Source organism: Triticum urartu, chromosome 1A (genome assembly GCF_056163025.1).
Source record: "Triticum urartu cultivar PI428250 chromosome 1A, HENAU_Tu73, whole genome shotgun sequence".
Lineage (NCBI taxonomy): Eukaryota > Viridiplantae > Streptophyta > Magnoliopsida > Poales > Poaceae > Triticum > Triticum urartu.
Genome location: NC_141873.1, coordinates 585,508,356 through 585,521,568, shown reverse-complemented (window position 1 = coordinate 585,521,568; position 13,213 = coordinate 585,508,356). Strand labels below are relative to the sequence as shown.

The window sequence follows — 13,213 nt, the reverse complement described above, 5'->3', positions numbered from 1 at the left end:
ATACAGTCGTGATACTCTCACACTTAATGAAGTTTATGAAGCTTTGAACTCTAAGGAGAAGATGAAATTAATGGTGCCTCATGATGGTTCAAGTTCATCCTAAGCAGAGGGATTATCTGTTCGTGGCAGGACAAAAGAGAAGAACTCCAATAATGGAAACAGAGGCAAAAGTAAAAACGGCTACAGGGGCCGGTCACAATTCAGAGACAAGAAATATTGCAGTTATTGCAAGAGAGACGGGCATGACATCTCAGAGTGTTTCAAGTTGCAGAATAAAGAAAAGAGGAAAGATAACAAACAAGGTGAAAATTCTACTAACGTTGCTCGTGATGATAGTTCCGATGATGCTCTTGTCGTTATTGCTGGATGTGCTGAGACCAATGATGAGTGGGTACTTGACGCTGCATGCACTTTTCATATGTGTCCACATAGAGATTGGTTTAATAATTTTGATTTCACTACTTCTGCTGGTTCCGTTTTGGGTTTTGATAATTCACCATGCAAGATTGAAGGCATAGGTTCTAGTCGAATCAAGATATTTGATGGCATAATCAGAACTTTGACAGATGTTCGGTATATTCCGAAGATGAAGAGAAATCTTATTTCTATGAGTGCCCTTGATGCAAAGGGATACAAGTATTCAGGTGGAGATAGTGTTTTGAAAGTCACCAAAGGTTCCCTTGTTGTGATGAAAGGTGACTTAAGTTCGACCAATGGTCTTTATTACCTTCGAGGTTCTACAGTTTCAGGTAACGCTACTCCAGTTGTTTCAAAGGATTCTGATTGTGATGCTGCTAACCTTTGGCATATGCGTCTTGGACATATGAGTGAACTTGGTTTAGCAGAGTTAAATAAGAGAGGTCTTCTTGATGGATATGAACCTGGTAAATTGAAATTTTGTGAGCATTGTATCTTCGGCAAACACAAGAGGGTGAAGTTCAACACTTCGGTTCATACAACTAAAGGTATTCTTGATTATGTTCATTCTGATTTATGGGGACCATCTCGTAGAAAGTCACTAGGTGGTGCTAGTTACATGCTGACTATAATTGATGATTATTCGAGAAAAGTATGGCCTTATTTCTTGAAGCATAAACATGACGCATTCTCAGCTTTTAAGGAGTGGAAGATTATGATTGAGAGACAAACTGAAAAGAAGGTAAAAATACTTCGCACTGATAATGGTATGGAATTCTGTTCTAAGCAATTTAAGAATTATTGCAAGTCTGAAGGCATTGTCAGACATTACACCGTTCCTTATACTCCTCAACAAAACGGTGTTGCTGAGCGCATGAACAGGACCATTATTTCCAGAGCCCGTTGCATGTTGTCCAATGTAGGTTTGCATAGGCGATTTTGGGCTGAGGCCGCTTCCACTGCTTGTTATCTCATTAACCGTTTCACCATCTATTGCTCTTAATAAGAAAACTCCAATTGAGGTATGGTCTGGTTCACCTGCTGATTATTCACAGTTGAGAGTTTTTGGTTGCACTGCTTATGCTCATGTTGATAATGGAAAATTGGAGCCTAGGGCTATTAAGTGCATCTTTCTTGGTTATAAGTCTGGTGTTAAAGGTTTTAAATTATGGAATCCTGAAACCCAGAAGGTTGTTATTAGCAGAAATGTTATCTTTAATGAATCTGCTATGTTACATGATGTTTCATCTACTAATGTTCCTGTTGAGAGTGAACAGCAGCCTCCTATTCAGCAGCCTACTGTTCAGGTGGAGCATGTTATTGATTCAGGTGATACATCTCGTAATGAAATTGTTGATGCACATGATGAACCCGTCGTTAATGATGATCATGTCACTCCCACTCCAAATCAGCCTATTGTTCCGCCCAGTTGGAATCTCGCACGTGACAGAGTTAGACAGGGTATTAATAAACCTGACAGGTTAATTGAAGAGTGCAATATTGTTTCTTTTGCTTTATCTGTTGCAGAAGAAATTGAAGGTAATGTTGAACCTTCTTCATATTCCGAGGCTATTATTTCTGGTGATAGTAATAAGTGGATGACCGCCATGCATGATGAGATGGAATCACTTGAAAAGAATGGCATTTGAGATTTAGTAAGATTACCTAGAGAGAAGAAACCTATTCATTGCAAGTGGGTTTTCAAGAGGAAAGAAGGTGTTTCTCCTAATGATGAGACAAGATATAAAGCAAGGTTAGTTGCTAAAGGTTACAGTCAGATTCCAGGTATTGACTATAACGAAGTCTTTTCTCCTGTTGTGAAGTATAGCTCTATTCGCACTTTACTCAGTATTGTTGCCATGCATGATCTTGAGCTTGAACAATTGGATGTTAAAACTGCATTTTTACATGGAGAATTAGAAGAGGATATTTATATGGAACAACCTGAAGGTTTTGTTATTCCTGGAAAAGAAAAACTTGTCTGTAAGTTAAAAAAATCTCTTTATGGATTGAAGCAATCCCCTAGACAGTGGTACAAGAGATTTGACACCTTTATGCTCTCTCAAGGTCTCAAACGGTCTAATTATGATAGTTGTGTTTATTTGAAAACTGTCAAAGGTTCAACTATTTATTTGCTCCTTTATGTTGATGATATGCTTATTGCTGCAAAGAGTATGTCAGATATTAATGAACTAAAGAAGCAATTGAGTAGAATTTGAGATGAAGGATTTGGGTGCAGCAAAGAAAATACTTGGCATGGAAATATCTAGAGATAGACCATCTGGAAAAGTATGTCTAAGTCAGAGAGGATATATTGATAAAGTTCTTCGTCGTTTTAATATGCATAATGCCAAGCCAGTAAGTACTCCGTTAGCTGCACACTTCAAATTATCATCAGCTTTATGTCCTAAGTCAGATGCCGATATTGAGTACATGTCTAGAGTTCCCTATTCAAGTGCAGTTGGTTCACTTATGTATGCCATGGTTTGTTCTCGTCCGGATTTATCATATGCATTGAGTGTTGTCAGTAGATACATGGCTAATCCTGAAAAAGAGCATTGGAGAGCAGTTCAGTGGATTTTCAGATACCTGCGTGGTACTTCTAATGCTTATTTACAGTTTGGGAAAACTAGAGATGGACTTGTTGGTTTTGTTGATTCTGATTTTGCTGGTGATTTGGATAAAAGAAGATCACTCACAGGTTATGTTTTTACCATTGGTGGTTATACTGTGAGTTGGAGAGCAACTTTGCAGTCTATTGTGGCTTGTTCCACTACTGATGCAGAATATATGGCTATTTCTGAGGCATGCAAAGAAGTTATCTGGTTGAGAGGTTTGTATTCTGAGCTTTGTGGAGATTCATCTTGCCCTACCGTATTTAGTGATAGTCAAAGTGCTATATATCTTACAAAAAATCCAATGTATCACGAGAGAACAAAGCACATTGATGTCAGATTTCATTATAGTCAAGATGTTGTTGCTGAAGGCGATTTGAAGGTATGCAAGATAAGTACTCATGATAATCCAGCTGATATGATGACAAAGCCAGTTCCGACCAATAAGTTTGAGCTTTGCTCAGGCTTAGTTAGTATTTCTCACTAGTCCTATGGACTTTGACGCACAAGGTGTTTATGCTGATTTGGATGGAGTTATTCACTTTCTTCGACTACTGGAGGAAATTTGGTTCGAGGTGGAGATTGTTAAATTGTGATCCAAATTATACCGTGTTGGACTAGATGTAGTACAACCGGTGTGGGCCTTTGCGTTGACGTCGACGCGTACGAGTACAACTCATTTACTTGTCCTCCAAGGACTCTCATGTAATGCCCTCTTATATATCCCATGTAGTCGCACCTCAGACGGCCTGTCGTCTCGTGCTTGTAATACTCCTCCTCATAGTGATTGCGCCTTCGTGCGTCCGTGGTTTTCTCCCGCAAGGGTTTCCACGTAAAAATCCGTGTCTCTTTGTCTCGTTTATTTCTCGTTATTATCTAACAATGGCGAGAAAACATTTCGTCGCCGTTATCGGATGAGCCGAAAGCTCTTCCTCAGGATTGTGAATTCCATCCGGGAGTTCGACAACTACTTCAAGTGCAAGATGGATTGCACTGGCGCTCTTGGATTCACCTCCATCCAGAAGTGCACGACAGCGATGAGGATGCTTGCATATGGAGCTCCCGTGATTCACTCGACGACTATGGGCGCATGGCCGAGTCCACCAGCATAGAGTGTTTCTACAAGTTCTGTCGGGCAGTGGTGGCAGTGTTTGGGCCACAATACTTGAGAACACCCAATGCGGAAGACACTGCTCGGATCCTAGCCCAGAATGCAGCAGGAGGATTTCCTGTGATGCTTGGAAGCGTCGACTGCATGCATTGGAAATGGAAGAATTGCCAATTTGGTTGGCAGGGGATGTACAAAGGCGGTTGCAGTGTGGTGCTTGAGGCGGTAGCCACACATGACCTCTGGATTTGGCACTCCTTCTTTGGTATGACAGGAACTCACAATGATATCAACGTGCTGCAGTGCTCTCCTGTTTTTGCCAAGCTCGTTGAGGGCCATTCTCCTCCGGTGAACTTCGAGATCAATGGGCACCAATACAACAAGGGGTACTACCTAGCAGATGGCATCTATCCGAGATGGTCGACATTTGTGAAGACGATCTCAAACCCTGCGACAGGAGGCAAGAACGCCTGGTTTGCGAAAGTTCAGGAGGTTTGCAGGAAGGATGTCGAGCGGGCATTTGGTGTGCTCCAATATCGATTCGCTGTTGTTCGGTACCCCGCTCAGACCTGGTCCAAAGATCAAATGTGGGAGATTATGACTTGCTATGTCATCTTGCACAACATGATCATCGAGAGCGAGCAAGAAGACCCAGTGTTTGACACTGAACGATACTACAGGCAGGGTCCTCTAGCCGAAGTTGATCACCATCTACCGACAACTTGGACTGCCTATCTCAGTATGCGTCAGGAGAACCGAGACCCACAGGTGCATCATCAACTGCAGAAAGATCTGATTGAGCACCTATGAAGGCTCAAGGGGGACGTCGTGTGATGAAATACGAGTTTTTATTTGTTGAACTATATAATTTGTATTGAACTATTTGTTGTTGTACTATTTTGTTGAAGTATTTGATTTTTCTGTGATGAAATATGTGATAAGAAATAATTGTGTTGATAATTGAACGCCGAGACACGGCGAAACCACGCCGAATATGGACCTATTCTCGCCCATATGGGCCCTTTATTCGCCGAAATTGGGCTGCAAAGTGGGCCAATTTCGGCGCCTGGGGGCGAGCTGGGGGCGACGACTGGGTGCAAAACCGCCCCCAGCGCCGATTGTATCGCCGGCTCACCCCAGGGGGCGATTTTTATGCGTCCTGGGGGGCCAACGGCTGGAGATGCCCTAACCGGTCATCGATTGGACGCCACAACCACGCCCCCTTGCTGGATGGCAAGCTCGCTTGGCCGAGCTGTGTCGTCGTTGCCACTGCCCACCGCGTGCCTTGGCAGTGGTGACCGGCAGCAGTGATAGGCCGGCCCGGTCACCACCGCCCACCGCGTGCCTCGGCAGCTCGGACCCACTGGTTGCGCACGTCACCAGCCGGCTGCCCGCACTTCGCCGTGCTTGCCGAGGTCGAGCCGTGTGCGGGTCACAGCGATCCCCCAGCCTCAGCCACATCGTGCGCGAGCCCTGCTGTCCACGTCGTGCTCCGCCGAGACACCGCCGCCGGCCACTACCACTCTGTCCAGCCCCACTGTCTGAAGGTCTCCAACAGCCGCGGCTTTGAGTCGTCAGCCGGACGGGCTCAGTGGCCGTCGACGCCAACCAGTGCTCAGCTCGGCCAGCCTCGTAGGAAAGGAAAAAGGGGTCGGTAATGGTGAGGGGAAAGGGATCGTGAGAGGAGAGGATAGAGGAAGTAGAAGAGAGATGAATATGACTTGTGGACCCATACTGTTAGTGAGAGTAGCCGATGAACCTGATTGGGATTGTCCCTTTTCCCAGTGCGTCAAACATGTCTAGGGTTAGAAAAGACCAGGATCATATAGGTCAGGGTATCAACTTCAGGGATTCGAAGGTGAGGGTTCATTTGAATCGGCCTATACAAAGTCAGGGTTTATTTCAGGCTTCACTCCTTTCAGCACATGGATCATACATTGCGGCACGCCTGCTTTCAAGTACTCATCACAAGCTCCAACTCCGATCCCAAATAGAATTATTGGGTGCCTTAATTAAGAGTTTAAGACCCACGGTTTCTTTTGATTGTAAAAGCGCGCGTGGAAAAAGGAAGCAAAGGCATTAAAGGCGTGCCATGTTGTCATGAATACACGGTCAGGCTCGCTAATCGTTCTTTTTCCCATGGAATCCCGATCGCAACTTTCAGGTAGGGCTCACGCTAGCCAACTCTAATCGATGTCAAAACACATGTTGGCTTTGGTTGAACATACAGGACAAGTACAATTGGAGTGGTGAGTTTTGCGCTGCTTGTATATAAATTGCATGGTAATGATAGATCACTTGTATAGATCAAATGGTTAAGATAATTATAATGATGTAGATTAATATATATTTTTGGAGCGGAGGCTCCAGAGGAGTCCGACTTTGAATTAACAAAGCCATCAACCGGCCAGAATTATAAGATCAGACCACGAACAAAGCAACGGCTAAAGGATACAAGGGAGAAAGAAGAACAGCTTACAACGCTACACCTACAACCAGCGAACGGAAAATGCAGCTAATTGAGGATAAGCCCACTACACAAAGGCCCTGAAACGACTACGGAAGAAGTCACGAGGATCTGCAGCCGCTAGAATAGGTCGGGCATAGGTCGGGCACATGACTGAAACCAGGAACGGGAGATGACATAACACATGCCTTCTCTAACACCGAAGGGGAACCCTTCCCCTCGCCTAGGCTCGAAGGCGCCGAACTGTCAAAGTGTAGAGACGCTCACGCTAGAGCTAAAGCAAGGTTGGGCTCAAGTCCGGGCCAGCCATGGATCACAACCAACATCACACCGGAGCACACACACGCAGGCTGCGACGCAGACGCCGTAGGGTGCCGATGGAAGAGGGTAAGCCGCCGGGAGAGTCGCCGAAAGGAAGAAGCTGCCAAGCCACATGGCAAAGATTAGGTCTGAGGAAATCAAGAACCAGCCGACTCGGCACCAACGGCGCTGCTGCTGCCAGGAAGGGGAACCCGATCCCCTTCCGCCCTGTCTCGTGGGCGCCGACCCGCCGGGGCATTGCAAAACACCGCCGCTGAGCAATTGTGCCTGGATCTGAAAACCTGCACCGAATATATACGCCATCGACTCCATAGACGCCAGGCGCCCACCTGCAACTGCTACACGCCCCCAAAGCACCAACCTTCCCCAGACGGCGCCTCCAAGGAGGACACAACGCACCAGGCGCCGCCGCCGCCCATCACACACCGGGAATTGAGCTTTCGCCCGGGAGGCATGGCCGGGGTGTGAAGGGGAGCCCACGGCTGCGACTCCAACGAGTAGACCGGGGCAAAAGGGGCGTCGCCGCCACCGTGTTGGGACTACCAACAGGGGTTTCCCCCGGGCTCAACCAGCACCACCAGCTCAGGGAGCACCTCGCCGGCACCGGATCCGAAGACCAGAGACCCGGAATCAGGCGAATCCAGCAAGGGAGAGCAGAGAGAGGGAGAACATGTCCTTCAGATCTGGAGCAAAGGAGGGAGCACCTCGCCGCGCCGCGACCACTGCCCGCCAGGACCTTGCTGCCCGAGCAGCCGAGGGATCCGGCTCGCACCTCCCGCGCGTGCCGCTAGCCGAAGGACGACACCGCCTCACCAATCGGGCCGCCGCCCGGCTTCCGGGGTCCAACGCAAGCGAGCGAAACGACGAAGCCCCGCCGCCACCGTCATCGGTACTCGCCCAGGCGCAGCCCGACGACTCCCTCGGGTGACGGCAGGGGAGGAGGGGTGGAGGGAGCGGCACCTAGGGAAACCCTAGGGGCCCTCGGGTCGCCCCGGGGAGGGCGACGCGAGAGGAGGGGAGAGGATAGTGGTAGTATGGTGTAGATTAATATCAATACTGAAAAAAAAATCCATAATAAGTTTAGTACTCCGTAATAGATAGATAGATACTTAGATAGCTTGCCTAGATAGATGATACTTACTCCGTCCTAAAATAAATGTCGCAGATTTAGTACAAAGGTTAGGAAAAGATGCTTGAGATTAGCTTTGTGCACCGGGAGCCGGTGTCTGAAGCGGCGTCAACGCTCCGTTCTACGACTTTGTCTGGAAGAACAACGCCCCCTCTTGCGTCCAATTCCTTGGCTGGCTGCTCTCCCAGTACAAGGTCAGGGAGTCAGCAGACTGCAGCATCTGCGGCACCTTGCCGGAAGCTGCAGATCACATCCTCTTCAGCTGTGCTTTCGCCAGAGGCTTCTGGGCGGTCGTGCAGGTCTGACGTCCCGCTAAGTATCACGGTTCACTCGCTCGACGCCCTTCTGCGACCTCCTGGCGTTCCGGCGCGTTCTGCTTCCACTTTCATGCTGCCATGCTGCTGGCCAGCTGTGGAGGCACAGGAACAGCGTCACCTCTCAAGGACAAGCACCCTCCATTTCTCGCATTAAACGTTGCTGCCGAGAAGACGCCGACCTTTGACCGGTCCGGCTGCCGCACGATTAGAGAATTGTCACCGAATGCTGGAGGTACTGTTTCATGTAGCTCACCGGCCCCTGTCTCCAAAGAATATTGTACTATGTATAAACTCTAGGTTCGTCGAATATCCATTTCTAAACCTAGACTCATCTTCTTTCTGTGAACAGTAAATTCAAAAACAAATACTTGAAATTTCAAATAAATATGAATATTTTTGCCAACCAAGACACTCAATTGTGTGAAGGCCGTGCAAAATTTCATCGACACCTGAGGAGCTCGCGGCAAAAAAGACAAAATCAGTCCGAACAGTGCGTGAACAATAAACTTTCTCATAGATCCCAATTTTGTTTTTTTTTGTTTTTGCCGAGAGCTACTCACATGTCCAAACACCATCAAATTTGGAACGGACATCACACACGCCAAAAAATTCAGATTTTTTTGAACTTATGTAGTTTTTTTTAATATACTGTTCACGCAAGGGAGCAGATGAGCTCAGTAGCCGTATCGCCCTGTTCATTTGCCTTTTCTCAAAAATATATTCAGGTGGGGGAAGCTCCCCCACCACCCCCAAAATAAAATAAAAACAATAGCAAATAAGAATTTATGAAATATTATAAATAAAGATAATTAAAACACTGATAGTTTTGCACTCTGTTATGTTAAAATTCAGAAATTTGAAATATTTGAGGAGTTAAATAATCCATACGGTTCAGCTCAAATTCACCACCTTGTTCGCCAATCCACATTCAACCAAGTCCAGCTGGATCTCACATTTAAACATCGTGCATCTGCATGGAAAAATCAAGGAATCCGTAGCATAATTACTTCCATTTTATTATTACTAAAATAAACGACATTATGTTTTAGTCCAGATCATGCACATGCTAACTTTGTGTAACTTACGAGGTTAGCTTATCGTAGTGACAGCAAGATCTGTACCCTTTTTCTTGTGTTTTTTTTTGTGGGACTGTACCCTTTTTCTTGTTAATTGACTCAAATTTAAAAATTGTTGATAAGTTCTTTGTCAACGGGCTATTGTTCCTTAGAACTTCCCTACACATAAGAAATATGAAGTGTAGCTCCGAGGAGAGTGAAGACAATATGGCACACCAATGACCACCATATAAAAATTGACAATCGAGATTATATTAGAAAATACGATCCATTTAAGTGTACATTGGTTTTGAATTCCATTAGCCCAGACAGCTTTTTGTCATGATTTCAGTATAGTTAATTCTATCCTACTGAAGTAAATGAACAACAAACATGTGGAGAAGTTCCCGTAAAGTCTTTTAGTTATTTTGGGCTTTGAAAAATCTCTAACTTAACTTTAGCACTTTTTATTCAATATAAAGTGAATTAGGTTATATAAGTGATTGAAGTTCTAGTAGGAACATAAGAGTTCGAGCGAGTACTAATATATTCTCAATTTCAACTACTACACGCTAATACTTTTTTGATATCAGTGAGCACTATATTTTGATGGGTTAAACATTCATATGGGTCGACATAGTTTTTTCTAGATTGCAAGCCTAGCTCTGCCCTCAAATATGACACGATATTTGAGGTTCAATTCGAGTACACGGATCATCGATATTGCTAACAAATGCAATGTAACACAATATTTTTACCATCCGTACACATACTAGGTTTTGATGACTACGATGCTTAGCTGCCTTGAAGTTTCAGCACATAGATCATTACCTTGTGGCACGCCTGCTTTCAAGTACTCATCACAAGCTCCAACCCCGATACCAAGTAGAATTATAGGGTTCTTTAATTAAGACCCATGGTTTCTTTTGCTTGTAAAAGCGCACGTGCCATGTTGTCATGAATAGATCTGAAGGTGATCAAGTAGGCTATGGTATAAACGAGTCAACTTTCCAAGCCTGCTAGGAACATAATGAGTGTTGCAACGGTTATATTTGTACTTCAGAAATGTGTCCAAAGTTCGACGCAACAGATGCATGGGTGGAGTGGAGTGGCCACTGCCGCCGGCCGCCCACCCCTACTAAGCCGGGCCACTGGTATAGTATATATACGTACGCCCCTCCGCTATCCCTCTCTCCTGTACACATCAACTCTTAAGGTTAACCACATGAGCTATGGATCCGTCTCGCTCTAGCAGGGTCCCGAAGAACAAGTTGTCTGCACCAGAACCTCTTGGGCAAATAACGCCTTCAGAACCGCCTGCTTCTACAAATACACGTCAAGATGATGCAGCACACAAGAGTCAGCGTAAGCATATTGAAGGTAAGCAGACAGGTTCTTGTTGTCCGCTTAGTGTTGAGCTCTAGTTCCTTATCAAGCCTTTTTGTTGACGGGTATACTGCACATCAAACCACCTATCTGGATCTCTAAAAAAAATCTGTGATTCGCTGTTTAACATTTTTTTTACTCAGAGGTCATCTCTTCTTCGTTTGATCAGCTACAATTGCACTTTTTTATGATAGTTAATCTGATACCATCGTATGTACGCGCAGATTATATCTCCCAGCTGAGGCAAAAACTTCTTGATGATTTCGTAAAAACATTCCTGCCGAAACTTCTCGATGATTTCGAAAAAACATTCCTGCAGCGTACCAACTCAAGTGATCCAACAGCTTGCTTGGAAGAATGTAGAATGACATGCGTCGCTGCCCTTGTTTTGAAGGCCGTTCCCCAGGTGAGCTTGGCCCCCGTCCTTAGTGACAAGTGATATGTAATGGTTGAACCTAGATATTCATGGATTATCTCCCATTTTCCTTGAGTATAAGAACGATGCAACAGTGAACTAATAATGCTCTATTTTGTTTGCAGCATGTGAATGAACATTATGAGTGGAGACTTACGTCAGGAAAACTGCCTATCTTCAAGGAGCTGGAAAATGAAGCCCTCACTCCCACATTCGAGGACCAGAGCATGACCGATGGCCGTACTCATTCTCCACATGAAAATTCAGTCCGTACCACAAATGATGCAAAGGAAGCGACAAGTAAAGGTTCCCTTCTTCCTCTATCTCCTATTCTTTCAACTTAATTGCGGATGAGCTTACTGCTGTGTTAATGAAAGCTGTTGATATCTTTCAGCTCCTCCTGACACGAGGGACTCGTCCAGGATTTCCCTGCCTCTTGGCGGGGCGACCGTCGATCTGCCTGGACCCTCGTTGTCTTAGGATTATGGAGGCACGGTGGATCTCAGTCCTTGCTGATGGAGGGTTCTTGCTTCATTTTTAGTTGTTCTATTGAATCGGTTTAGAGTTTGTGTCCTGCTCAGAAAGACGACACAGCGTCGGCTATCTGAAGTTGGAATAATGTTCTCCCCGTCTAGCCCCCATTTTGGTGGTGTGTCTAGCACCATCGAAGGGCGTTTGGAGGTTTGTCTCCGGCGGATCTCAAGGGATTCTGTCGGCGTTTGTCTTTGATGGATCCACTAGGATCCGGTATGTTTTCATGTGTCTTCCGGTTGGATCTCTTCGATCTATGTTTCTCTTCATCGGCGGCGGTTGTTGTTGTGGTGCGCTGGTTCTATTGGGCCTTAGCATGTCTACTTTCCGACTGTCTACTACAACAAGGTTTGCACAACTCCAATGAGGGAGAGGTGATGATAATGACGTGTCTTCGGCTCGCTCCAGTGCTTGTAGCCGTTGTTAGTGATCCACGGACCTGGATGTAATTTTTTACTTCTAGTGTTCTTTGTACTACCTTGATGAATAGATTAGAAATTTTTCTGGCAAAAAAATAAAATAGAAGTTTGATTAAGGAATTATTGAGCCCTAATATGATTCCTGATGTATAATTTTCAATATGCTGATGACGGCATCATTTTCCTTGAAAATTCTATTTCTACTGCTAGAAAAGTTAAACGGCCACTTTCTTTGAACACTTATCAGGAAGAGTTAATTCCATTGTTTACACCCAAAATTGACCCTAGCGACAAAAATTACCCCCAAATCCATTTCGGTCACGTTTTACACATAATTTAAAGATTCTTTCTACATTTTCCCCCACGTGACACAATTTACCGTCAATTTTACTGTTTATTCCAATTAGGTGCTGATTTGGCAGGCCACGTAGACGGTTTTTTCTGGTTTTTCTTCCGGGTTTTTTCGGTTGTCATTTTGGTCCTCGTGAGATTTACAGAAAAACCCTTCTCTCAAATATGAGAAAGCAATCTGGTCCTTCCCCACCCAACCTGAGAGGCGGTGTAGGAGATGACGGGCGACTTGCGCTCGTTGCTCGTCGACAGCAGAAGCAGCAGTCCACATGGGCTCGTATAGGTTAGGGTGGTGCTTGCGAACGACCGTGGGGGCCGAAGCTGAAGAAGAAGGCGCAGCAGCCAGCCCTATGCGCACTGTTAGAAGGGATTGAGAGGGATTGCTGACATCGTTGGATTTTATTGTCGAGCCTCATGGGCATATATATGATACATGATCTTCTTGGAGTACAAGAAAAGGTAGAATAAATCATACGCTATCCGATGTTTCCTAAATAACCATGATACTCAACATCCCCCTGTACTCACAATGGTAACGACGCAGATGATGAGACTGAAGAAGAATCCAAAGGCAAGTCGACGTATACCCGCCACAGTCGTAACAGTCGATGCATCGCGGAAGCTATGGCTGGAGTAGAAACCGACGAGGTTGCTCAATCAAGACCGTAGCCCTTTCTACCGA

At 45.4% G+C, this 13,213-nt stretch overlaps 1 protein-coding gene across 1 annotated transcript; it reads left to right on the top strand.

The window, feature by feature from the left end:
* Positions 1-10,607: 10,607 nt before the first annotated feature.
* Positions 10,608-12,300, top strand: LOC125540561 (uncharacterized). Its single transcript, XM_048704176.2, has 4 exons — positions 10,608-10,809; positions 11,040-11,221; positions 11,356-11,536; positions 11,625-12,300. Exons 1-4 carry the CDS (start codon positions 10,662-10,664, stop codon positions 11,708-11,710), a joined length of 597 nt encoding a protein of 198 aa, XP_048560133.1. The 5' UTR covers positions 10,608-10,661; the 3' UTR covers positions 11,711-12,300.
* Positions 12,301-13,213: the final 913 nt, after the last annotated feature.

Coding starts and splice junctions, on each gene's coding strand:
- LOC125540561 (XM_048704176.2), top strand. CDS start 10,662: ATGGATCCGTCTCGCTCTAGCAGGGTCCCGAAGAACAAGTTGTCTGCA. Junction 10,810..11,039: donor TCAGCGTAAGCATATTGAAG/GTAAGCAGACAG, acceptor ATGTACGCGCAG/ATTATATCTCCCAGCTGAGG. Junction 11,222..11,355: donor TTTTGAAGGCCGTTCCCCAG/GTGAGCTTGGCC, acceptor TTTTGTTTGCAG/CATGTGAATGAACATTATGA.